Raw genomic sequence first — 25,821 nt, forward strand, 5'->3', positions numbered from 1 at the left:
CGTATTGTTTCACCTTGTTGTTCTTGCTGCTTTTCTCCCCCATAAAAAGGCTTTCAGAAAGAGATGGCCTCCATGTTGGTGTTCGATCCTCTTTCCCTTGTTATTCTAATAAAGCTCTATTTTCTCTCCTCATAAAGGACACGTCTCACACCAACACCCTGACATAGGTTCATGTTGCTTAGCTTATATAAACAATTACGTACTTTACATCCTGTGTGCAACATATATTTAAATATTAACACATTTTTGCACAAACACAAAGGTCAGATATTTCTTTTAATAAAATATGCAGAATTTTACGTGATTCTTATTTTATTTAAAGAGAATTAATTACAAATCTTTTGCTTCAGGAAAAGACAGATCTAATTAGTTTCGCCTTGGCATCCAGAGAGAATATGAAAAGGACATTTTAGATTTGTATATCTGTGGTGTCAAATTTTGATCAGTGTCATATCAAATAATAATAATAATCACAATTTGACCCTTTTTAATTTGATCAAAATTATAGAATTTAATTTGAACCCTTTCTGATGACCGAAAAGGCGATTTTAAACTTGAAAAGTGTGTGTACGGTTTTGCATGAAAGAAGGAAAATATGTATTTTACTCGGGCTTCCACAAATAGGACGATTTTAGATTAGCAAACCTTTAGATTAGTTTTTGTAGGTATTGTCTTTGATTGAGTTAACTGTTACTTTGTGTCCCCACCCCAGTGACTTGTTTGTGGACTTAGCTCAGTCTGTTGCTTTTGGTTGACCTTGAGGAGATTGCTATCACTGGAATGTGTCCACTTGGACTTCACTAATTCTATTACACATTTATAATCTTAGGAGGAGGAAATGTACAGAAGAGCACCACTGTGATTCATCTTGAACATGTTGAGGAAGTATTGTATGGACAAATAACACCGTTGTTTTCATTACACATGGCAAAACCTGTGTCTCTACTGTCCTTTTTAGTTTTGAGAAATGTTCCCACAAAATGTATTGAGTAAAAGCATCACTAATGTTATTTGCTGACCTAAAAGGTAGAGGCATTCATAATTGATAACTCACACCCTGTAGTGAGTAAAGCTCAGATATTTGTCACCTGATCGTACAGTAGTCTTTTGAACTCAAACATGTTTTAACACGGTATCATCCAGCTGTAGATGTGTGTTGATAACTGTATGCTGGAACAGATAATGTGTTGTAGGACATGGAGACCCCGCCCATTAGAAAGCAGAGTGCACATGGTCATCTGCACATGATAGCCAACCCATGTCTGTTTACAGTGCTGTGCTAATGATAATGATAGCTTTCATTCAATTAAAACCCTGACTGGACTGAATATGATGTATGTACACAGTGAATTGTGGAAATGAACCCGGATATCAAATCAAAGTTGATATCCAGATATCCAGCAAGGCCCACGACACGATAGCTTTTTATCTCGATGGAGACAGCTTGAAATAGCACTTAAAGCCGCCCATATCCACACGGTTAAATGGTATTGTGGTGTTCCAAATGTGAACTGTTTTTGTGACCCACTTTGTGCTTTCTTTCTTTTTTTCAACAAAAGGGATATTCTGGAAACAACACACGTGGATGCTCATTGTCCAAATGTAAACTTCATGCAACCATACAGGAAAGCCAGATTCATTAAAGCAGTCATGATTTTATCTTACACAAAAACTAAAAAGCTGCAAAAGAACCTTTTAGTCTTGAGCTTTGAGATCCGACCTATTAAGCCAGAGAATATTAAATAGTCCTGGGAGTTGCATAATGCTGAACAAAGGGGCTGTCAGGCGAAAAGCCAGAATTGGAAAAAGAAGAAAACCTGGGACGATTTCATTCCAGACTTGGCTTGCTTGGTCACAAAACCATAGAATACCAATGGGCAGAAATAGAGACGTAAATATTCGTGTACTTACAGATTTATTTTTGTTACTTATTGTACTAATTTCCTGACCTACCTGTTTCTTATAAAGGCGTTGTGCGAACTGTTGCATGAAAGCAGAGAAAGGTTTTGGTAAGATAATAGATTGGAGCTCAAGAGAGTGCTTTAACAAAGACCACGAGCATGTGGGACGTTGAGCTGGTATATCAATGTGGACTGATACACATTTCTTTTGATCCTGTATGTTTTTATATGATGGGTCAGTATTGGTGCAGAGTCAATAGAAACACCATTAAACTACTTCCAGGTGACACTTGGGAGTTTTTTTTAATTCACAGCAGGGTGTCAAAAACAAGAACTCATCAATCAACAATAATGCCCCAAACCACTTTGTTTGTGGTTGTTAATGTCTAACAGTCTAAACCATTGGGGCAACATGTAGACTTGACTTTGACCATTTCTTTGCTGAAAAGATAAATGCCATCATTGTGTTGATCGCCATTTTGACCCAACTGATCATTCAGCTGAAGTGTTTTCTTATTCTGAAGCAATATGTGCCAAAACATTGATTTATGAATAAAACATTGGGTCAGATTTATGAGAGTGGCCCTGTTTTCGCTCCACACACTGGTCTTCAGCACCATCAATTCTCTTATTGTATTAGAGTCTCCTGCTTCTCAAGACAGAGCTCCTCTGTCACAACTCTGGGGTCAAGTTTGGGTGCACTTGTGATCTAATGTTCTCTTGTCAATGCTTCACTCTTTCACCTCAATCACGGCTGTAATTTAACCTGCCTTTAGCTGCAAGTGCTCATTGTACTACACAAACAATGTTCAGTTTTGAAGCGGCAAGACCTTTTGATGGATACCTTTGTTGTGTGCTTGCTATTTTAAGTTAAACCTTTACTCTGCAAACTTTCTGCTGTATTTTTTTTTAAATAGTCAATTTGCAATCTCCTGACACTTAAGTAAATTATGTTTTAACCAAGCCAACTGACTAAAATAGTAAAAGTAAAACCTGGCAATGTTTTCATGCATTTGAACTAGAGTAGCAAAGTTCTAGTTAATTGTAGGTACTGGGTTAGGAGCCAACAGCACTAGTTAGGTGGTGAGTTTATGTTTGGTATTTTGGGATGGGTAGTGCTTCAGAATATAAATAATAACAATATATGCATTGCCCAGAGCAGCCTTGTTAATCAATACGTCCTTTTATTTTGATTATAGAGTACTTAAATAAAACGGTCCATTGTATACTTAGCATGTATTAATTGAAAGTTGAAGAATGAATCAATATATGAGCACATTTACTTGGGGCTCCTTATATTATCTCATGTTCTTCAAGGTAGCAAAAGCAGTGAGTTGTGTATGTGAATATTAACCGTGGCTCATGCAATACTTTATAAAGAGCTCCATTGTGTAGACATTGATGCACTTCTATAGTAAACCACCAGAGGGAGCATGTCTTGCTGCTGTAGCTGTATGGGACTATACGAATGACATAATGTGAGTCCCCAGGATGGGTTTCTGCATGAGTAATCTTGTGTGTGGAAAGTACAAGAATATGGGGGCCAAGTGTGTGTGTGTGTGTGTGTGTGTGTGTGTGTGTGAGGTTTTTTAAGGTTTACAGTTTACTGCTGATTATTATTGATTGATTCATCACTGAGTAATGTCAAGTAAACGGCTTGCTTCTCTCCCCGTTAAGCTTTTACATGGCTTGGACACAAATCATGTTCCTCATACATCCAGGAGTTTACACTTAAAATGGTTCACTCTCAACTCTCAATATGAATGATCTTACCAGGATGTTTTAACAACTTTTTAATTGATTTTTATAAACCATCACGCCTGTTTTCATGCTGGCCTTCCCCTTTAGTTTGTGAGCCACATTGCGCTGACTCACCAGAATGTTAACTACTGTTGAAGGATTTTAGCGCTTTGGCTGTGCCCAGAGCTATTTCTCAGTTTATAAGGAACGAGTGGGAGTTGTGCAGCTGAGCACACTGTCACTCTACCTTCTCCCAGTCTCTTTCTCTCACCCACCCCCCTTTCTTTTCTTTCCTTGGTTTTCTTCCCGGCAGCCATGCAGCTGCTAGGAGACAGGAGCAGCATGAGCAAACAGGTTTCCTTGCTGCTTTCATCCACCTCCCTGAAACCACACCATTTCTCCACTTTGGAGATTTATTTTTCTGTGATCTAATTCATGATCATGCCTTTATAGAAACTGTTGGCCCAAACACATTCTGTTCTGATTCACATGCCTCCAGATCTTGTGACAAACCTCCCAGTTTCGCTCTCATGCTCATACACAATCATTTTCTCTTCTCACCTACATGTCGTGTAACCTCTACTTGTACTGTTACTCCTCAGTCAGGTTCACATTTGTAGGTCTAGTTTTTGTTGTTTTTCACGTTTCAAGTTCAGTACAGTGCTTGTTTTACCAAAATATGATATTGGTATTTGACGATTTCCTTTCTTCATTGTTTTAATATTATAGATTTGTAACTACATCTTAAATATAACAATGCGCTGCTCTTTGCATGGGAAATCTTCCTCTTGTTGACATTTTGTTTACTTTTCTAGTTGTATGATTGTATGTGTTTGCACTATATTCTCGTTTTGTGATGTATCATAACCTTGTTTTTGTCATCAGGGAGACAACGGAATAGGTTAGAACCAATGGACACCATTTTCGTGAAGCAAGTCAAAGAAGGTGGCCCTGCTCATGGAGCTGGGCTTTGCACAGGTACGTTTTAATGATCAAACCTTCATTAAACAAAACCTTCTAACATGTGATTCCAGGTGCTCCAAAGTCATGTCATTACAAGAAGCCTAGCGCAATCCTGTAACTGATGTCATTGAGAGCAGGAATAACTTCCCCTATTTCCAGAACTGACGTTTAGAGCGTAGTAAGAAAAAGGAACAAACAAATGCAAGGAGTGCAGTTTGTAGTAGTTGCCTTACAGTGCTCCGCTGTAAAGCAATACAGGCCATGGAGTTGTAGGAAAGTGCTTTTTTTGTGCTTCTCAATTAGGTAAATACCCCAATAATTTATGTTTTTAAAGTGGACCTATCATGCTATATTTGAATAATATATTGTAGGGCCATACCTATATAAAACATGTCTGTGATTTTTTTTTTTCAAAATACCAAACAGATCCTGCATTTTAGCCATGCCTCATTTCGCTCTATTTGTTCTTTTCCAGCCCTGTTTTTGCAAGGGCTGATTCTGTGGCAAATGAGCTGCAGCTGACCACGCCCCCCTGCAAAGGAGGGGGGCGAGGCACGAGCATCATGTTACCATGCTGTTACCATCCCACGCAACCTCTCATTCCCCTGATAGGTGGAGAGTTGCCCATATAGGCGGAGCTTCCCGTTTCTGACGTAAGAACAATTTCAAATCTGGATCAGTCTGTATCAGATCCGTTGCAGCCCCGTTTTTAGAGATTTGGGTATGGAGGAAAAGAGAGAGGGTTGTGTTTTCTGACACTTGGTGAGTTCCCTGGAACACCGGGGACACATATTCATGTATAAAAGACGTACAAAAGTGCATTTTGCATGATAGGTCACCTTTACGTGGACACAGGGAATCTTTCACATGGTAACTGTAGATGTCAACGTCAGGTGACAGCTCTCAATCTAATACACCTCTCTGTTACTAATAGCCTTACCGCTGTTTTTTTAAAATATCTATTAGGTGATCGATTAGTGAAGGTGAATGGAGCAAGCATCATTGGGAAGGCCTATTGTGAGGTTATATCCTTGATCCAAGACAGGTGAGTTTTCAAATAAATGAGTATGAATGATTCTGTGCATTTTCTGTTATAAATCTCTTTGTGTTCCCCAACAGTGGTGACTTTCTTGAACTTTGTGTGATGCCAAAAGATGAGGATATACTTCAACTGGTAAGTTTCTCAAACATATTTTCAAAGTGGGATACAAAAAATGAATATGGGTGTTTTTTTAACAGAAATTACTCTGTTTGTCCAGTCCCACAATAACTTCTGTGGGCAACGGTGGCTGTGAGGTCGTGTGGTAGATGTCTCCTTGGAAAAGATGCTTAACCCCATGTTGCTCCCGATGGCATGGCCAACGGTGTGTGAATGATTGTGGATGTTAGCTTACTTGAGCAAACGGCACTGCTCTGTAGGAATGAGGTGTGAATGGGTGAATGATGACTTGTAGAATATAAAGCGCTTTGAGGGCTAGTAAAGACTGGATAAAGCGCTATATAAATACAGTCCATTCACCATTTACCATCGCACATAGCTGCCCTAGTTTAAGGAGTTCGTTTTGGGACAAGAGTCATGAGATGCATGACAGCTTGCATATCCCATAAGTTTTCTATCTAGGCCTCCTAATCAGGCCAGAGCAGCCTGTCTGTGAAACTCCTCCTGAATGTCCCACTGAAATGGCCTAATTTGACTTCTGCAAAAGACACAAAGGTAAAAATGTATTTAGCTAAAAATCAATCGTCTTCAAATAGAAAAGACAAACATGAAACAGCTGAGTTGTAAACAAAGTTGTTGAGCTTATTTCTCTGTCTGCATTCGTAAGTATTCAACACACTCAGACGAAATGGACCAGCGTCACACATATTGGGCTACATGTGACAGCCTCAGTGGTAGCAAGAACATTTGTCAGATTTCTTTGGTCATTGACTTATACATAAGTGTTATTTTGGGTGATGTGAGTCTGATTGATGTAGACATGGGATGGGCAACTTGGATGGTGGTGGGGGCCACATCATGTATGTACTGGTCACCAAGGGGCCGCAGATTCACTTGGAACACACACACACACACACACACACATTCCATGTATTGTATGTAATTATTAACAAATATACTAAGTCTGACATCTTCATTGACATTTTACAATCTTTCAGGGAACATCCTCTAATAAGCTCACTAAACAAATATTAGTTCACAGACATTTTATTTAATATTTACAAGTGGCATGTTTGTATTGAACAGGTTATATAACAGTGGAATACAACTATTTTAAACTATTGGAAAGCACGGAAAGTGCGTGTGCATTAAGATGAACCATTAACATGACACTAACCCAGACATTAGTCTAACTTGAACCTAGCTAAGACACTTGTAGCCTGTCTCTGCATCAACACAGACACCTGTCAACCCGCACTCTGCTGTTCCTCAGCGCCGCTCCCCCTCCCTCCCGTTGACATTCTGAATGAAAAGCGTATAGTAATCATAGATAACACGGCAGGGTCCGTGACAGTTTATTTTCATCTGATTTCAAATAAACAAAGTCTTGGTTTTTAGAATGTTAAACTTGTTTCGCCAAATTCAGATGATAAATACAACTTTTAAGATTGTAAAGGCATAATTACAAGCGGTAACTTGACGTCACAGCAGGCATAACAACAGCCGGTGTCTTGTGAGGGTTTCCCCGGGAAACACACACAATACACACAAACGCGTCAAAGATTATTTTGCTGTATTTGGCTGCCGAACGAAATCATGTACGCAGCTCTCGACGTAACTAGGAGTCTAGTGGACGTTATCAGTACTACAAGTAAAATCAATTCGCCCATCCCTGATGTAGACCATCAACCACTGTGTAGGACCTCCTTAACCATACCTCATTTAATAGAAACCAAACTATGAAATAGTTGTGCAACACACGTCATGTTTTACTTTGAACTTCTGTGTAATCATCAGGTGACCTATACCGAAATGCTCTTTCGATGATGAATGCTCTATTAATGCTTGCTTTCCCCAGAAGCAGTTTACTAATACAGTTGCTGCTTGTAACACATCAGAGTAGATCATTTATGTAAAGTGGAAATGACTCAAAATAGCATCAGATGTGCACATAAAATGCAGAATGTAAAATGGCTAAGCTTAAGACTATTGAACATATTCATCACTTAGAAGTAGAAAGGAAACATAGTAAAACAAGAAAAAGGTTTTGAAAATGTGTATTATTAATGTTATTATATGTTTTATTAATGTATTTGGTGGCTGTCACTTCTTACATATAAGCTGTGTATTTTCATCAATTCAGGCAGAGATTGTTATGTTGGTTTTCATTCCAATTTCACTACATTAAAGTATTTCAGTCAATAATGTATTGGCAGGATGGAGCAGTGTTTTTATATATAAAAAAACATATAATATAGGTAAATATAAACGATATATTGTATGAATTGTCCTACTACGCAATAATCATAGATGTTTGGCTTTTATAATGCACCTATAATCCTATTAGGGTTCACATCCTCTTCATTTGTCCTAACAGAGCACTGACTAAAACAGTTTGACAATTTTGTTTTCAAAACAGTTTGGATGCCCATCAAATATTTGCAGTGCAGAGAGGAGCCCTCACTTCAGATCATTAACCATTTATGCATGCTGCAAGCTGCTGTTAGCATTCTGCACATTCAGTATAGTGGAGATGCACTCATCTGTACCATATCTTTAGCAAATACCCAAAGTGCTTTGTCAGGATGCTCCGGAATCTTCTCCCAGGGGCTCATTGTGTTCCGACAGCCTCTTTAGGAATCATCTAATAAAAGAGCCTCGCTGTTTGCTCTACCTGAAGTCTTCCCTTGTGGATACTTATATGTCCAGATTGAATCAACATTATTAAATTGATGGGTATAGGTCAATTAATCATTTAGAAGAATGCTATATATATTATATTACTTTTAGTTACATCTATCATTAGTGATGTAATATTGTTCACATCTATTATCAGTTCATTTTCTTTCTTTAGACAATTGGGGGTTACTCCACCCCTTCCCTGTTAGTTCCTCCTTCTCTTGCCATTTCTCCCTCTGTACCCATTCGCACAGACCACTGTATCCTAAACGTGTGTTGTTAAAACACTGGCCACAGAATTGCGCCTTAAATAGCCAGCAGCCACACAAAAGAATATGAATATCCCGATGACGGTTGTCCATAAGAACAAGAGGATTATGAGAGATGCTAGCAGGATGACGTTTCACTGTGGGAGGCAGCACACTCTTACTGCTTGGAGACAGACAGTAGTTGCTTAGCAAAGAGAGGGAGAGCGAGTACATCCAGGGAGTACAAAAAGGGAGGGAACTGAATGCCGGTAAAGCAGAGGAAATACTGAGCAGGGAAAAAACAGCATGAATGATGAGCTGAAAGCAGTAGATGAAATCAGCTGACTGCTCTGTGTTTAGAACAGGTTGATGCTAAGGGGAAAGGAGGGAGTAGGAAGGAGTGGGAGCGGGGGCCGTACCATCACAGCTGAATGTATAATCAGCAGCTGCTGCTTCTGTCATGTGAGCAATAGCAGAGCGAGGGAGGGAGGGAGAGACTGGAGGCACCTTGTTCAGTTAGCGTAATATTCTGGCTGAAGATGGATAGAACCATGGAGACTTAACAGCAGCATGAGAGGCAAGATTCTGCTCCTGCCACCTCATCCAGGACAGACTGGCACAGGCAGGTCGTAACACCTCGGCTACATCTCTGCTTCTTCATCCCTCTGTACTGCTGCTGCAGCTCCAGTATCATTTTAGCATGCCAAGCCCTGTCATTGCTGTGGCTGTTTTCTCTTAAATAATGTGTGTTTTTTTGCTCTGCTGGCATCTTCTTCTCTCACTTGATTTCTTGACACTCTCATTTTAACATGCTGTAATGGCAGCCTTTTTCTCTGGAAACTACTAATCTGGTAAGCAAACAGAACACTGGGTACCCATTTGACGTTTACATGTTGTGCTTGATGCATCGTTGTAAATATGTCATGCATGTCAGCATCATCATTACATGATGTTTTTCTTTCATTATTTCTGTTATGTTGCCGTGTTTGGTCAGCTGGTGATTCAGATGTGTAGAAATGGCTGATGCACTGTGCCTGCAGTACCTGTTAGATTGGGAACTCGAGTTGGCACCAAGCTGGCATTTTAGTGAAGCCTCGCCCTCTTCCATGCCAGATGTTATTAGTGTGATAAATGCCAATGACCTCTGAACTTTGTTGCTTACTAAGGGAGGAACAGAGCCTGGCACTGATTGCTGTGGTACACACACAGCTTTATGTAAGATTGTAATATGACACCAGGTAGCAAGATCAAAGTCCTCCTACCTTTTACACGTCTTCTTCCTTGTTTTATTTGCAGTACGTTACAAGTAGCGGACAAATGTATGGAGGCTAACCAGCCCATAGAATGGTTTGATTGTACATTTATGGAAAATGATTTTAGTAGTATCTGTAGTAAAAATAGTGAAGGCTTCCATTCCGTGAAGGATAATCAGGCAGACTAAATATAGCACATGTTCTATGAGGGATGGCGACCTCCTGTCTGTCTGAGCTTACAGTCCGTCAGTCTAAGGTGGGAGAATGAAGACACCTGTTATCATGTAGGGCATTCTTTAATGTACATGTTTACATTGTCATGTCTGTTAAAATATGTGGAGTATTAGCTATTTGATTGTCTTTTCTAACATGTATTGATTGTTACGCAATCTTTGCTGAAAATGTCAGTACAGGCTTAATATTGAACTTGTTACCTATAAATACCAATATACATCTATCTTATGGTGTTTTGAGCTATAAAAGGTTTTCATTTCTTCCACTAGCACTAGCACTCTAAATAAGGAGCAGATGAAGACCACTGACACCCCTGAACTGCTAACGCCTCCACTCACTCTTACTGCAACATGCACTGCCCACACACATGCATCCAGTCGCATTTGTAATATCACACTTGACTTCTCTGTAAGCATCTAGTAGCACACTGTTGAATATTACACACACTTGCAAATGCAGCTTGTACTGTATCTATTGTAACACTGCTTTGTCGCTCTGTCTCTAGGCCTACTCCCAGGATGCCTACATCCGTGGACGAAGCAGCTACAGTGGAAATGCCTGTCACATTCCTGACCCACCCCTAGTATGCTACCCCAGAGTAGACTGTAAGCCTACGGGCATGGCCCAGGCAACAGACTCAGCAGGGCAGGTCTGCCGAGGGCCAATAGCACCCACGGACCATGGGTACCGCAAGGAGATCACCGTGCCCCCATCTCCTCCTCCTCAATCGTACCCAAAAAGCCAGATGGCAGTGTGCATGCGCAATGACAGCGTGAGAACTGTGGTGGTTCCTCCTGAAGCTGCCCAAATGGGGCGCATGGGTCCAGCAAATAGGATAGATTATATGGACCCTGTCTTTGTCAGGGGTAGGCCTGGGTCACTGGCCCAGTATTCTCACCCTCGAAAGGCTGATGTCTTTCCCAGTGGTCCGGGAATGGTTCAATATGGAGGTCATGCACCTCACTACCCAGGCAACAATCAAAACATTGATTGGCGCACATACCAAACGTACAGGGAGTACATTGACAACAAAGGAATCCATTCCCATGCTAGTCGGACTATCCAGGAGAGGCTCGACAATTTGCGAGCATCCGGTCAGGCCACCTTTGGTCCTACTCATCACATTCCCCGGGGGGACTGGGTCCCTAAAGAGATACGGCGGAGGAGTACCTCCCATGAACGCTCATACCAAGGACCTCCACCCCATTTTCAAGTGGCCCCACGCAGTGCTTCCCAGGACCGCATGAGCAGTGCAGAGAGAATGGGCAATACCAGGAACTGGCCACCTCGAAGCGTTTCCCAAGATGGCCTTATGCACAAAGCCCGGGCACGCTCAACAGACTATGTTGACCCTGCAGAGCTGGTTCGGCCCAATGAGAGGAGAGCAGGATACGGAAGGGGGGACCAAGGTACGAGGCCAAGCAGACAGTCTATCCCCAGACAAGCCATGCTCTACAGGCCTTCTGCTGGATACAGCGGTGTCATGCGGGGGCCACATAACCCTTCTGTCTACTCTAAAAGACCAGATTCTCTTCAGATGAGATCTTCACCCATGCTCTCAGAAAGAAACTCACATTTTGGAAAAAGCACCAGTGTTGAACATTCTCTTGTTGACCAAAGAGTTGCAGCCAAAGGAAATCATTGCGCCCACCCAACCCAACGAGGCCTGAGTAGGATCGGGGCTGATATGATGCAGGCAGTTGAGGCAGGCAGAGACGCAGCATTAGTCGGACAAAGGTCTTCTACATGTTCCACACCAAAACAGATGCGTCAGAGACCTAGCATCCTCAAGCCACCCCACCCAGACTCCCAGAGTCAGGTCAACGGGCGGAGCCCCACAGACACTGGCGTCGTCCTAAGGGAGAAACCCCCGGCTGGAAAGAACCCCAGCCCTCTGCGGCACCCCTCCTACATCCTGGCTGTAAACGACGACGGACCAGACTCCACAGCAGATGTGGCGGCATGCTGGCTTCCAAACGATGCACGTCGAGAGATGCGCATGCGCCGCCTCGAGGAACAGTGCCACACCTCCTGCTCCAGCAACCTGGATGAGTCTCTGGACTCCATTCCATTCATCGGTAAGAGAGCAATCATTTGAAAGCCTTGCCGCCCAAAGTTGTCATGGCAACAGCAGAAATCCATAGTAACTTGTGGAAAACTGACAGTGCTGATACTGTAGCTAGATTAAAGGGCTTCACCATAGATGCTAGGCTAATAGAAACCAGTTTAAAAGAGATGGAGGAAATACTGACTCAGGAGACTGTAGACGGCTATAGTTTCATTGTTAATCTGATGGAGTGTCTTTTAGTGTGTGTCTTTACAGTGATGGACAGAATGTTATATATAAATGCATCTATGTGGGAAGATGTTATTATGAATCAGGTTTGTGGCATTCAGAGAGGTTTTGTGGGATCGGCTTAACAGGCGCCGAATGAAGGATGACTTAAACCTTTTGGAAAATATTGAATTTCTCCTCTTAAGATATTGTTTTCTTGGATGGACTTTCTCTTCAGAATGGATTACTTTATGGTTCAGTGCTCCATAATGGATTTGTCGGGTGATTTAAATAGATGTCATCAACAGAAGTGAGCTGATGATGTTTTACCTCATACCCTTTCCAGAGGTTATCAAACAATTTACTTTAATATGCTTTCTATCAGGTTTTGGTAGTGGTGCCAGACATTTCTAAATCTAGTTTGAATTTTACAGCCAAGATTTTTCAGTGAATGATTCTTGTTTTAGGGAATCTGGCGTAATCAGTTCAGCTGTCAGAAAAATACATAATTTATAGGAACTCTCAGCATGTTTATATGTGTGCCTTGATGAGAATAAAGCTACAATTACAATGCTGCTGGCAAGCCTGAGTGGATGGAAGACCTTTTTCTTCTGTAAGGTTGAAAATGTTGAAGAAAATATGTGTGTGGATACTTATTTTCTCTGTTTCACTTTCTCCATCTGTCTTTTTTTATGTAATATGTATTGTGTATATTTGGCTGTCCGTCTGTCGGTCATCCATTTAATCATTGATAGGTAATCATTGATTTTTCTTAGGTCTTTGTGTTACTTGAAAGTAACAAAATAAACTTTAGAAAGATTGGACTTTATATTAAAAGACCCAAGTCAGCATATTGTTGGTGGCTTTCAACGTCTGATCCACCTATATTTTGAAAGAACATAAAGGAAACATTTTGTTCTAAGCAGGTGCACTATATGGAGGAACTAGGCCACAGGCAGCGACAGCACTGCAAGGTGTTAGTTTGACCCCTGGGAAAAGAGTTCTGCGTTACAATTGGGTCTTTTGAAGCTGTTCAGGGAAAAAATAATCTAACATATGTTGCAAAATAAGTTTTACTGAAAAAGTAGTTCCCTTGGGGTTCTACTGAAGCCCTCTTTCCCACTGGAGATACAAATAAAAAAAACACTAACACACACACTTATCATCTGGCTTTTGACTTTAGTGGAGAAAGTTACAAACTCCAAGGACAAATGACTCGGCAGTAATCACACACATATATATATATATATATATATATATATATATATACTAGGTAACATCTACTGGGATTATTATTATTTATTAAACAAAACATACAATTAATATGCTTTTTCAAAGATACCAGATTCTATTGACAAATACAGAAATTGACTTCATTATTGTCAGAAACCCAACAAGGCCTGAGTAGGCTAAGTCCGTGATGTTGAACGTGACACACAAAAAACTGAATGCCATACTACTCTGGCAGTGGGAAAAGAGTCAATTCCCATTCTATATCCCCCTCGTTCAAAAGAAAACCTGCATATGCGCACTCGTTTTAGTATGAACAAGGGTATTGTTTATTGTCCACGCCATTTATTTAGATAAGGATGGGCGGGAGGAATTCCTTCAGTACGTAGTTATCAATGAGGTCCCTAAACTTTAAGGCTTAGCAACAGTGTCTGGCTGTTCCTTCAGCGGTCTCTATAACGTTGGTTGGCCAGGTGCAGGTACAGACAAAGCAGGCAGTGACAGTGATGATGCCGCAACACCGCTAGGACTGGTGCCCCAGCCCAGGAGAACACTGCCCTGATTGTGTAAGCGTCTGGGCCTCCATCAATGCCCTGTTTCAAAGCCCTCTGGGTGGTTATCAGCCCAATAGCCCAATCCATCATAGGCAGGCCATATATATTTTACCTTCTTTGGACAACAATGGCTGGTATGATGGAAGCAAGGTTGGTCCTTTAATTGTCAGTTTAATTGTTTTTTAGCCATGCAGCCTAATTTTGGATATACTTTTTAACACCTTTAATTATCCAAGTGTGAGAGTTTTTGAACAAAAGACGCTCCATGGAGTTGCCGATAAAACCGTTTTTACTCGGGTGTTGCTATAGCAAGCTGCTTAGTGTATGGCCTGTCAGCAGAGAGAGCATTAAACCTGAAAGGACCCAATTGGTTAGTTTCGCTGCATTTTTGCCTCTGCAAGCTATCTGCATGCATTTGAGTTAAAGTCCTAAAGGTTTGTTGTATAGTCTTTGATGTCTGGGAGGTATAGCAGAATGGAGTGGTCATCTTATCTTTCGTAGAGGGTAGATAAACATGAAAGACTTGTCAGGTACATAATGATGTGTATTAGTGATGGGCAGATGTTTATTAAGATCGCCTATCAGGCCTTGTTTGTAAGATGGTGACATCCTTTTTCCCATGCCCCGTTTCAGAGTTGGGAACACTCTGGAACTAGGACAGTTGCTTTTAGACCCCGGCCACACGAGGACGAAAACGGCTAAACGCATAGGATTAACGCAAACGCAATCGCAAACAAGCTTCCGTCCACACGCAATAGTTATCCGGATAGTGTCTGCCCACACGAGACCGCTCCGTTTAGCTCCAACCGCTGGAGAAGCTGCAGTACATATGCAGGAGCCTGTACGTGGCGCTGTAACTTCCTCCACAAAAGCAGCGAAGAAGCATGGTTGTCATGGTTGCCCTTCTGTTTATTCTCCGCGGTGGGGGCCGAGGGAACCGGTCAGAGTTTTTCGCCAGTCAACGTGTATTAAAGTTTAAACCTTCCGACAAAATTATAAAAGTGCCGGTCAAAGGTCTTCTTTGTTATTTATTGAGCTTTAAAACAAATGAATAACGACTCTATATAATATAATAATAAAAATACACGGAGCCTCTCTTTTTCCTCCCTCTCTTTGGACAGCGTCAGTCTCATGCAGCAGCTGATCCAGTAAGGAGTGACCCGGCCGACAGTAAAAATAAACATATTTATAACTAGTTTAGGTAGGCTAGTTTGAGAGGTGTCTCCGTCCTGTCAGATTAGACTTCTCTCGCGTTTATGTCCATATCGAGAGAAAGATAAATAATCTGAATTCAGTGTGCAGTTTACTTTAACGCGGGGGTGAGCAGCAGAGGTGGGGAGAGGCGGGGCTATTGCGCAATCATTATCAGAAAATGATCGCTGAAGCTGCAGTACATATCCACAAAAGCAGCGAGTAAGATCCCCCCTGGATGTGTAAGTCTGCTGTAGATGTTGCACAAAGAACTGTAGCATGGTCAGTAGCTTTCTTAGCACGATAGCAACTCTGCGATCCGCCATTGTTGTTGTTGTTGGTGGCGAAACACATCAGCAATGGCGCGGGGTAAGCGGAGGTGAGCAGAAGAGGTGGGGTGGGGAGAGGCGGGGCTATTGCTATTGCGCAATCACTATCAGAAAATGTTCGTATAGGGCGTACACACGGAGCCGTTTGACCCCCCAGAGCGTTGCGTATGCCGTTCTATCCACCTTGGGACCCGTTATCGTTTCCTCAGTCGTTTAGTGCCGTATTCGGTCGTCCTCGTATGGCCGAATGGTCTATATGACACTAAACAGTAACGCAAACGGCCGTTTTCGTCCTCGTGTGGCCGGGGCATTAAATGTAGCTCCAAAAACCCCTCCGCTGCAAAGAGCAGTTTGTAGTCTGAGCTGTTACAGGCTGGAAGTGCCAGGAGTGAGCGGTACTCAAGTGTTAAGAACTTTCTATCTCCGCAAGAAACTTGTCAGAAGATGATCCATTCTGATTCTCAGCTTTGGTGTGGCACGTTATCGACGGGAGTCACAGGAACACTGTTTTACATCTTTCCTAGATCCCACAGATGGTGTTTAGCAGGGCCATTTCTTCCTATAGGCGGACTATGCAGATGCATAGGGCCCCCGCGGCCACTAGGGGGCCCCCAATCTGAAAGTTCAAGTTCAGCCTCAATATATTTGGGGAGAATTAAAGTTAGACGTATTTAATGTAGACCGCCAAGCCCCCTCCTGTGTTTGGTGAAGCATTATATTTAAAAATCAAATGTAGGATATATATAAACACAACTCAACTGCAATGATAGCAAAGCTGTGACTTGTGTTTTTGGGGTAATAAAGTCCAAATCATCGTTGGGCTGTCAGCCAATGAGTGAGGAAGATGAAAAATGTAAATTATATATTGTTGAGAAAATGCTGCATCTCTTGCATTTATTGACGTAGAGGAGCCTTATTGTTTACCTTTTTAATATAATTTTTTGTAAGTTTCAATTGCTTGGTTTTCGTGAAATTAGCCTGTTTTCCTCTTAAAGTGTAACAGATTGATGCGTCTCCACAGATCATCTTAAAGGCCTCGGAATCCCCCCATTGTAGTTAAAAAAACTAGGGACCCCAAACAGCATCTTGCATAGGGCCCCCAAAAAGCTAGAAACAGCCCTGGTGTTTAGCCACGTTTTATGTGGATGTTAGGGACACATATTAAGAGCAGTAAAAAGGGTAGTTGCTTGTGCCACAACATCTAAATCTAATCTCTGTGCTTACACTGAATATTTGTTATTATTATTGTAGATGAGCCAATCAGCCCCAGTGTGGACCGGGAGGCCGCTCCCATTCCACCCTCCGCTGTGATATCTGTTGCACAATCCATAACTACAGGCCCCTCTTCTCCAGACTCACCATGCCCTCCTATTCGCCGACAGCTGTCACATGACCAAGGTAAACAGATTGGGTTGGTTTATGTCAATCAAGGCTTTGCTTTACAGAATACCTTGGTGGTAAAGGAAATGACTGAGATTGAAACATTTTCTCATTAACTTTAACCAATAACAATTACATTTGCTTTTTACATGTAACTAGTTACTTCTCAATACTGGTTAAAATAAATGTTGACATGTGTTTTTTTTTTATTGTATAGAGTCCCTGAGAAGTGCTTTACTGGAGTCTGATACAGCCAGTAAAACAGAGCGGTCCAAATCCTACGATGAGGGTCTGGACACCTACCAGGACGAGGGCAGAAGGTCAGTGCATACTAGGATTAGGCCATTGCTCGCATTTTATTCTCATTTTATTGGATCTGTCTGACCTTGTCTCTAACTTGAATTCTGAATGTTTCTGTTACTTTTTTAGGAGATCTGCCAGTAAGAATATGCCAAGTTTTAGGGGCCTGAGGAAGGTAACCAACTATTTTATTTCTCACAGCACGCTAGATTTTATGTCATTATGCATTAGATTTTTCATTATTTGGTCAGAATTTTCATTGAAATGCACCTGAAATGTCCAGCTTGCTTGCAGTCTATAAAAGCATGTGCAAACTAAAATGAAAACTGTAATTTTCTTCAAACATTTAAACTTGAAACTCATGCCATTTTAACAAATGTATATTTTACTGTAAAAATGTGTAAAAATATGGAATTTGTTGCTAAATATATCAGCCCTTTTTATGTTTTCATTCATTTAAAGAAGTGCGTTAATCTCCTGGATTTAGTCTCCCCCTCTCAGTTTACCCTCTCTGGCTTCCTTGGGAAGATTTTTGAGACAAAGATGTTTAAATGTGTTATTTATAAGGATGTCCCGTTTACCATGTAACTTTGACTTCCCAAGTTTGACTAGCCTAGAATTTCTTAAAGCCTCTAGTCTTCCTCTCTCACTCCCCCAATGTTTTATGTCACACTGAACTGTCTACCAATAATGAGTAAAACGCGTCATTAATCCACTCTTTCAGGCTCTGGACGGTAATAAATCTTCTGATTCTGGATCTCGAAGGGATTCGTCCGCCGATATCTTTGTTGATTCCACAAGAGAAGGGTTCCTCAATTTCAGGCAACTTAGTACAGATAAAAATAAGGTATGCCTTTATACACCTGCCGTCATTTATCAGCAATATATTACTAATGTTTTGTTTTGAGTTTCGTAACGTGTAAGTATTTCTCTCTTGTCTCCGTGCCTCTGCAGCGTGTTGGTGGAGGAATGAGATCATGGAAGCCGATGTATGGTGTTTTGAAAGGTTATATCCTAACCCTCTACAAGGACAGGAAGGATGCACAGTCTCATGCTTCGACGCCATCGGACGAGGAACCACTGCGAATCAGCATCAAGGCCTGTCTGATTGACATCTCCTACAGCGACACACGACGCAAGAATGTGCTGCGACTCACCACCTCAGACTGCGAGTATTTGTTCCAGGCAGAGGGAAGAGACGACATGCTGCACTGGATCAGAGTCATTCAGGAAAACAGTAACCCCGATGAAGAGGTGCGTTCTAGCAAGGAAACACATTTCAAACCACATGATGATCGCTCATAGTATCACCTCCAGCTAAAATGATGGAAGTCTTGAGAAATGTAAACCCTAAAGGCAAGATATTCATCCTCTCAGAAAGTGAAATGTGCTCAGGGCACTGCATAGCACTTGGTTAGAGTTACATGAACAAAACAAGGAACCAGACTATACCGTAGTTTTGTAGAAATTCCAGGAGCACCAATCACTTTGCAATAAAGTGTAATCAAAAACGTGTTTGACATGGGAAGGACAAATACAAATACAGGTAGCTTTGCTTGTGGTGTGAGGGAAACATTTCAGACTGAGCCAAGCAGTAAGCTGCTTTTCAGCCAGAACTCATTTACTGAAAATTCCTGGAAAGAATTCATTTATCTGAGAAGGAGGTCTTAGAGCACATGATTAGCTAGGATTAAAAGCAGGGAGAATCAAATGTACATATTGCAGTACTTGTTGTAGTAAACAATGCACTTTTATCAGCATTGCCCTTTCCCCCACCACTGATCTCAACATGAAATCCATTCATAATGTGGAATATTTATATAAAGACTCCTGATAACATGTCTTTATCCAATCATGTTATAAAATGACATGCAAGGCCTACTATAGACAATGATTTTGTTGGATTAACAAGGAATATCAAGTAATTAACAATTGTTTACTGATATTAAAAGTAAATTAACCATTATTTAATTTAGAATAAACAGTTTTAAAAGTGTACTTTATATGACTGTCCCTAATGTTTTCCTGCTGTCTTTACAGAATGCTGCTGTAACAAGTCAGGACCTGATCAGTCGAAAGATCAAAGAATACAACATGATGAGGTATGCAGGATGCCACATCTCCAGCACATATCTACCCGTTTTAATAGTGTGCCTAACCTAATGTAATATGTCTGTATGTTCTTTGTTGCTATTTTTCTGTGTCAGTACGCCCAGCAGCAGATCTGAACCTTCTCCAAAATCCTCCCGCCAGTCCCTGAGTATCAAACAAGCCTTCCTGGGAGGTAAAGAAGGCAAGAGCCACAGCCCTCATTCTCCTAGAACAGGAGACGATCGGAGGGCGCTGAAAGGTAAACACACCAGCTCTATTTAGTGTGCTTAGAGGGCATTTCTAATGACAGGTGGCTCATTTATTTATTTATGGGCATATATTTTTCTTTGCTCTGTCAGAAGACTCCAGTCCAACACGGGACAGGGCTGCTTGGAAAATTGGCATTGCAGGAATCATGAGGAAACCCTTTGAAAAGAAGACTCCAGCTGGGGTCACGTTTGGGGTGCGGCTTGATGACTGTCCAGCTGCACTTTCTAACAGGGTGAGTCTCATCCTCTCTCCATGTATTGGAATAGCAAATGCTCCTGTAGTTTAGCATTCAGGGGTTGTTTATAGCATCTTGCTTTCATGCACATAGGCCTATCACAAAGACTGTTAGACCATTTGTATGACATCCATGGACACGACCGCAATCATTTCTGCAGACCTCAAAATTGAACGTTATGTTTACTTTCTTGTTAGTTTACATAAGAATCCCACCATGATGCCAGAATAAACAAGAAGGCTTTCCCCTAACATTATTTGACATTGCGTAGACTAATGGCGCATTTCCACTACACGGCCTCGCTCGGTATGGCTAGGCCTCGTTAGGACTGGCTCACTTTATGGCGCATTCCCATTACAGTTTAGGAACTGGGGTAGTATCTAAAGTAACGCAGTGTAGGCGGAGCCGTGACGTCATCTTCAATGAGAACCCCAGAAAAACAACACAGCCGTTAGCTGTTAGCACTCACAGCTCCTCATATCTGTTCAGAAACTAGACAAAAGTTAAACAAGTACAAACCACTGACTGTCTGTCATGGCGAATACAGTCGCTGGTTTATTTATGTCTGTATAGGCCGTTGTTGTGAGTGTGGACGGTCGGAGCATATGCTGCGTTAGCTTTGACCGATCTCCATTTAGAAAACACGCATTTTAAAAGGGTTTTTCGCCTGCCGTCTGTCTGCAGACTTGTCAAAGCATTAATTCATGGTTTTTACTAACCGGTATCAGTATGTTGTTACTTCGGCATCATTTTGAAAACGTGTATTACAATTAAATCACAGTAAAATATGTTCATCTTGTTGTAGTTGTAGCCCCCTTGCCAGCGATTCTCTCTCTAGTTTAGCATACTCAGCCTGGTTGTTGGCCCGGAAAGAACCTCGATTTTATGGGGCCAGAAAACTGTGAAATAGTACCCGCTAGCCGGTACTACGCTAAGTGGAAACGCAACCAAAAACGGGCCCCGCACAGCTCGGCACGCTTACAGCGAGCTAACCGCTGCAGTGGAAATGCGCCATAAGAGCGTTTTTGTCAACAGAGCCTGAGAGTCCATGTAATTTATTCTTTTGGTTTTGTGTTTTATTTTATTGATGTGGTTTTTATTTAGGATATTAAAAAACTCCCATTCTAGTTTCTAAATAATCTTTTAAATGCAATAAAACTATTAACATGACAGACCTACAAAAACATAAAATATAGATTTTTATATCAAGCCGACAGCCGAAGTGGTAGCTAAAATTGGTTGCCTGTCAAAGACAATAATGTGTCTATGTAATGTGTATGACACATGAATGCATGCATATAGGCTTTTATTCAATGTTCAGATTCAACATATTTGTGATTTGTCGTATCTAACGTCTTCCTGTTGTGCAGTTTGTTCCTCTGATCGTGGAGGTATGCTGTAATGTGGTGGAGGAGAGAGGTCTGGAGTACACAGGGATCTACAGAGTGCCTGGGAACAACGCTGCCATCTCCAGCATGCAGGAGGAGCTCAACAGCAAAGGCATGAACGACATTGACGTCCAGGAAGACGTGAGTGACTGACAGTCGGGCTGCGCAGTACAGTGTTCCACTTTACTGACAACATCCATTAGCAGCGACAGATCTGTACTGTAAGCTTTGGCTTAACCCTCTCTCCATCTTTCGATTTTCTGCAGAAATGGCGGGACCTCAATGTCATCAGTAGTTTACTTAAGTCCTTTTTCCGGAAACTTCCAGAACCTATGTTTACAAATGGTGAGATTCTGTAAATACACTGACCGTGACCAAGATATGACAAACAAAGACTTTAATATTGTTGAATATTCTGTCTGATTCCTCTATGTTCAAATCAAAGTAACGGTTTTTCTGCTTTATTCACAGAAAAGTATGGAGATTTTATTGAAGCCAACAGAACAGAAGACACAGTGGAGAGATTAAAGGAGCTCAAGAGGCTGGTTAGTGAAACATCTGAAATGAGAAGTATTCATTTCAATTGCATTACATTACATACTATGCATATCATTAATCACAAAACTGCTTCCCTTTTTTAATTCTTGCAGATACAAGAATTACCTGATCATCACTTTGAAACTCTGAAATACCTTTGTGCTCACCTCAGGAAGGTTTCTGACAACTGTGAAATGAACAAGGTACGGCAGTTAACAGGATCTGTCAGTGTTAATGTCATTAGGTAACATCCTCTAATCCTTCCTCAATCCAGTGTCCTTTAGAGGATTATTTAATTAAACCTGACTGGCCCTGGAACCTTTCTATCTTGCTCTGTACAAGCCTGTAATAAGAACATAGTGACAATAAAAGCACTTTTACCTTTGAATGTGTCCTTTCCTCATCTGTTTAGATGGAGCCTCGTAACTTGGCGATAGTGTTTGGTCCTACGCTGGTCAGGACGTCTGAGGACAACATGACCAACATGGTCAATCACATGCCGGACCAGTGCAAGATAGTTGAGAACCTCATCCAGCAGTACGAGTGGTTCTTCACTGACGACGGGGACGAGGACCCTGTGGTCAGTGGCAAAACATGTTTTCCTTCTTCTTCCTTTGTTGTTGTTTTATCATAGATAGAAATCGACTGTCATATACAAACCTACTATTTCTGTTCATGCTTATGGCAGTTTTATTTTAAGACAAGTCGTCATGTTTATTTACAAGAGAAATTTGCATTGCCCCTTTTCACATTTTGAAATGAAATGCTTTCACTTGAATACGCTTTATTGCTGTTAATGTATACATCTTAAATAAAAATGAGACGGCTGCTAAACCACATTCATTTGCAAAGAAGCAAATAAAATAGTACAATAGTACAAAAAGGTTTTGCAAAACATCTTGGTCGCCCCCTGGTGGCTGGATGTAAGTTCAGCACTTTATTTGATATGCAGCCGAGTTTTTAAACATCAATACCACAGTCGGTCATGTTCATTTAATTGTGGTAAGCCAAAAGATGAGATTGGAATTAATATTTTATTTATTGCAGCACTATATTGCTGTTTCAAGCTGAACTAATCAATATGTTTGTATTAGCAGTGTCTCAAATGACTTTGTTGGTGGAGAACAGAACCAAGCTACTCCAATTTATGAATCCTTTCAGTCAGACAATCAATGCCGCTTTAGATACAATTAACTTGTGCATGTATTTGAGTGTTTTATTCAATCACTCATCCTCTCTCTGCTCTCTCTCCTCCTCTGGTTCCCACCTCTGTCTCCAGACCACAGCTGAGCAGGAGAGCACGGTGCAGTCTCAGCCCGTGCCCAACATCGACCACCTGCTCTGTAACATCGGCCGCACGTCAGCGTCACCGGGCGAAGTCTCGGGTAAGTCTCTGAGGGTTTCCTCTCAGGAGCACGGTCCAGCACCACCACAGCAAAAATATTATATTAACAGCAATACAAAATGTCATGATATTACAGTTCATTCAAATATCTGTGCAATTACTCTAAGATGGAATGTTAGAAGTGTGTTAACTCTTTATGCTGAGACGATGAACGCCTTGTCTATTATCATTTGAAATGCTTTGAGCAAAACCACGTTTATTAAGTTAACATTTTATTTGTTTCTGTTTAAGCAAGCTTTTTCAGTATTCTTTCAATAAATACTTTTTAACCATTGGAAAATGATTGAAAAATACCTTGCAGTACGTTAAGCCTTTATTTATTTGTTTGTTTTTGGATAAAAGTCTGTTTTGTTTCGCTGTTGGTGTTATTTTTTGGCCAAATAGTTAAAGTTTATTTCCGTTCATTTCTTTGCTTTACTCTTTATTTCCTCTCGCTCAAGTCATTTTTTTCTCCCTGTGCTTTACCTGTGTTGAGACGACGACTCCTTTTCTTTCAGTTCTTTTCTTCCCCTCCTCCTCGTCTCTCACGTGAACCCGGCATGTTCTTTCCCAAAGAAAACCTAACAAACCAAAATAAACCGTGGAAGTTTTAACCCTTCTGACCTCTGCCCTTCTGTGTGTAGTGTGTTGTTTTTCTCCCCTATTCCTGTCCAGCACTCACACATGACCCAATCTTGACACAGGCCAAGTGGGCGGCGTCTATCACTCGATGATGTCGCTGGTGGACTCTGTTATGTCAGTGATGGACAGCTGGGACTGTAGGAAGAAGGACGAGTGTTGTGCCCAGTGTAGCTGCCTAGTCTGCAGAAACCCGCAGCTCTTTTAAATTTGGGCGAAAGGAGGAAAAAAGATAAAAAAGAAAGAAAGAGAAGTCGATGTTTGTCATTTTTCCTGTGGTGTGCACGTCTCATATTTAATACCCTACAATGAGGGGATACAGAGCGATGCTGCTGTACTTTCTCTGAAAGCCCTTCTGCTGTCTCTTGTTGTCTCTAAAGCTGATCGCAAGGACAAGTAGCATGGTACGGTCAACCTCAGGTTCTCTCCCGGTCATGTGGCATACTCTGTCATGATGTCTGAGGGTGGGGGTCGTAGCTGTGGGACTGAGCTGGATGTTCCCCAGCACATACACTCAAACAGACACACACACACACAACATGCTGTCATATAGCAGTGGACGAGCTTGTGTCTATGTAGTGTTTTTTTGTTGCGACGGATAGCTTTTTATTTCAGGTGCCTCCTTTTGTGTCGTTTTGATTTGTTGTCTGTGATGTCTTTATTTCAAAATCTTTGTCTCTGTTACATAACATCCAACACCTACATCAGTCACTTAAATGTCCCTCACACACACTGTCTTCCTACCCAACACACTGACAAGCACACATTTTGAACCTCATTTTGATCATTAATAGCCCATTTCCACCCAGGAACTCTTTCAGGGGCCCAGACATCTTTAACCAGAGGATTTGGTTATTTGCCCAAGTACTTGGGGGGATTGGTCAAAGTCCATCTCGTAAAACTTCCCTTGAGCTTAATTCAAACGATAAGGATGCACTGGAGCCCATCCCTAACATACAGGCAAGGGTCAGGCATTCCTGATGTTAACAATAGAGACAAGTTCCTCTTAAAATGCTTTAAATGGGACTCAGATCCCGAGTTCTCGTGGCGCCATGGTTCCTGTGACTGGTTTGGTGGAAGAGGGCTATTAATCTGCTTATCTTTGTTAGCTGCAGTTTGCGTGTTTTCTTCTTTTGGCAGAGTGAGAGTTTTGTGAACTCTTTGATTTGCTTTTTTATGTTGTTGAGTATGACAGATTACATTTTAGAAGGCCTCGCAGGACTTTATCTAGCTTGGAGTAAGAGCAATCTTTTCATTATACTGAGGCTTGCCTGCGCCAGCTATATCGACCACGACATACACTCACTGTGACTGTTCAGCTCAGGCCCCTAAAGTTTGAGCTATCTCATCACCCCCCCTCCTCTGTGATGTCTTGAGTTGGGAAAGAATGGCTACAGCTGGTTGTAGTGATGTGATGCTCTGTGACTGACGTGTTTGTCCGTGATGTGCCGTCGTTCCATCGAAACATGAGCATGAGCTGCTTTTTGTGTCTTGGTTTCCTGCTGGACTTTCACTTCTTCTCTCATCCATCATCTCAGGCCTCTTCTGCTGCTTCATCCACTTCTTCACACAATGCTTAGTGTGGTTTCTCGTCCTCTTGTGAGCCAAAAATGTGTCGTCTGCTTTCATTGTTCTCATCGTGTCCGTCAGTTTCACTCCGTACAAACTTTCAATCTGCCTCGCCTCTTTCATGTTCACTGTTTAAGTCATTCAGATGGTCGGCAGACGTTTACTAATGGCTCTTTTCTCTTTGATACAGATTCAGCATGTAGTGACTCCTCTAAATCAAAGGTAATGTCCTTTTCCTGTTTTGTTAACCTAAGTCTTTTGAATTCATTTTC

The 25,821-nt window shown here is 41.5% G+C and overlaps 1 protein-coding gene across 7 annotated transcripts in view; it reads left to right on the plus strand.

Annotated features, from left to right (window-relative positions):
* arhgap21b (Rho GTPase activating protein 21b) overlaps positions 1-25,821 on the plus strand; it is a 39,084-nt gene that overhangs the window by 10,119 nt on the left and 3,144 nt on the right. For 3 of the 7 annotated variants that reach the window (XM_034234470.1, XM_034234472.1, XM_034234471.1), the window contains exons 5-23: positions 4,527-4,619; positions 5,571-5,649; positions 5,724-5,778; positions 10,683-12,255; positions 17,008-17,154; positions 17,354-17,456; positions 17,566-17,611; positions 18,161-18,283; positions 18,391-18,690; positions 19,477-19,538; positions 19,644-19,786; positions 19,887-20,029; positions 21,403-21,561; positions 21,687-21,765; positions 21,892-21,965; positions 22,071-22,160; positions 22,370-22,537; positions 23,237-23,342; positions 25,740-25,771. In XM_034234470.1, coding sequence (XP_034090361.1) covers positions 4,527-4,619; positions 5,571-5,649; positions 5,724-5,778; positions 10,683-12,255; positions 17,008-17,154; positions 17,354-17,456; positions 17,566-17,611; positions 18,161-18,283; positions 18,391-18,690; positions 19,477-19,538; positions 19,644-19,786; positions 19,887-20,029; positions 21,403-21,561; positions 21,687-21,765; positions 21,892-21,965; positions 22,071-22,160; positions 22,370-22,537; positions 23,237-23,342; positions 25,740-25,771 — 3,575 coding nt within the window. Of the gene's footprint in view, positions 1-829; positions 891-4,526; positions 4,620-5,570; positions 5,650-5,723; positions 5,779-9,179; positions 9,542-10,682; positions 12,256-17,007; positions 17,155-17,353; positions 17,457-17,565; positions 17,612-18,160; positions 18,284-18,390; positions 18,691-19,476; positions 19,539-19,643; positions 19,787-19,886; positions 20,030-21,402; positions 21,562-21,686; positions 21,766-21,891; positions 21,966-22,070; positions 22,161-22,369; positions 22,538-23,236; positions 23,343-25,739; positions 25,772-25,821 lie in introns of those variants that run through there. The other 4 variants (XM_034234474.1, XM_034234473.1, XM_034234477.1 and 1 more) reach the window with 4 other exon arrangements.

This window comes from Gymnodraco acuticeps, unplaced genomic scaffold (assembly GCF_902827175.1).
Source record: "Gymnodraco acuticeps unplaced genomic scaffold, fGymAcu1.1, whole genome shotgun sequence".
NCBI classification, from domain to species: domain Eukaryota; kingdom Metazoa; phylum Chordata; class Actinopteri; order Perciformes; family Bathydraconidae; genus Gymnodraco; species Gymnodraco acuticeps.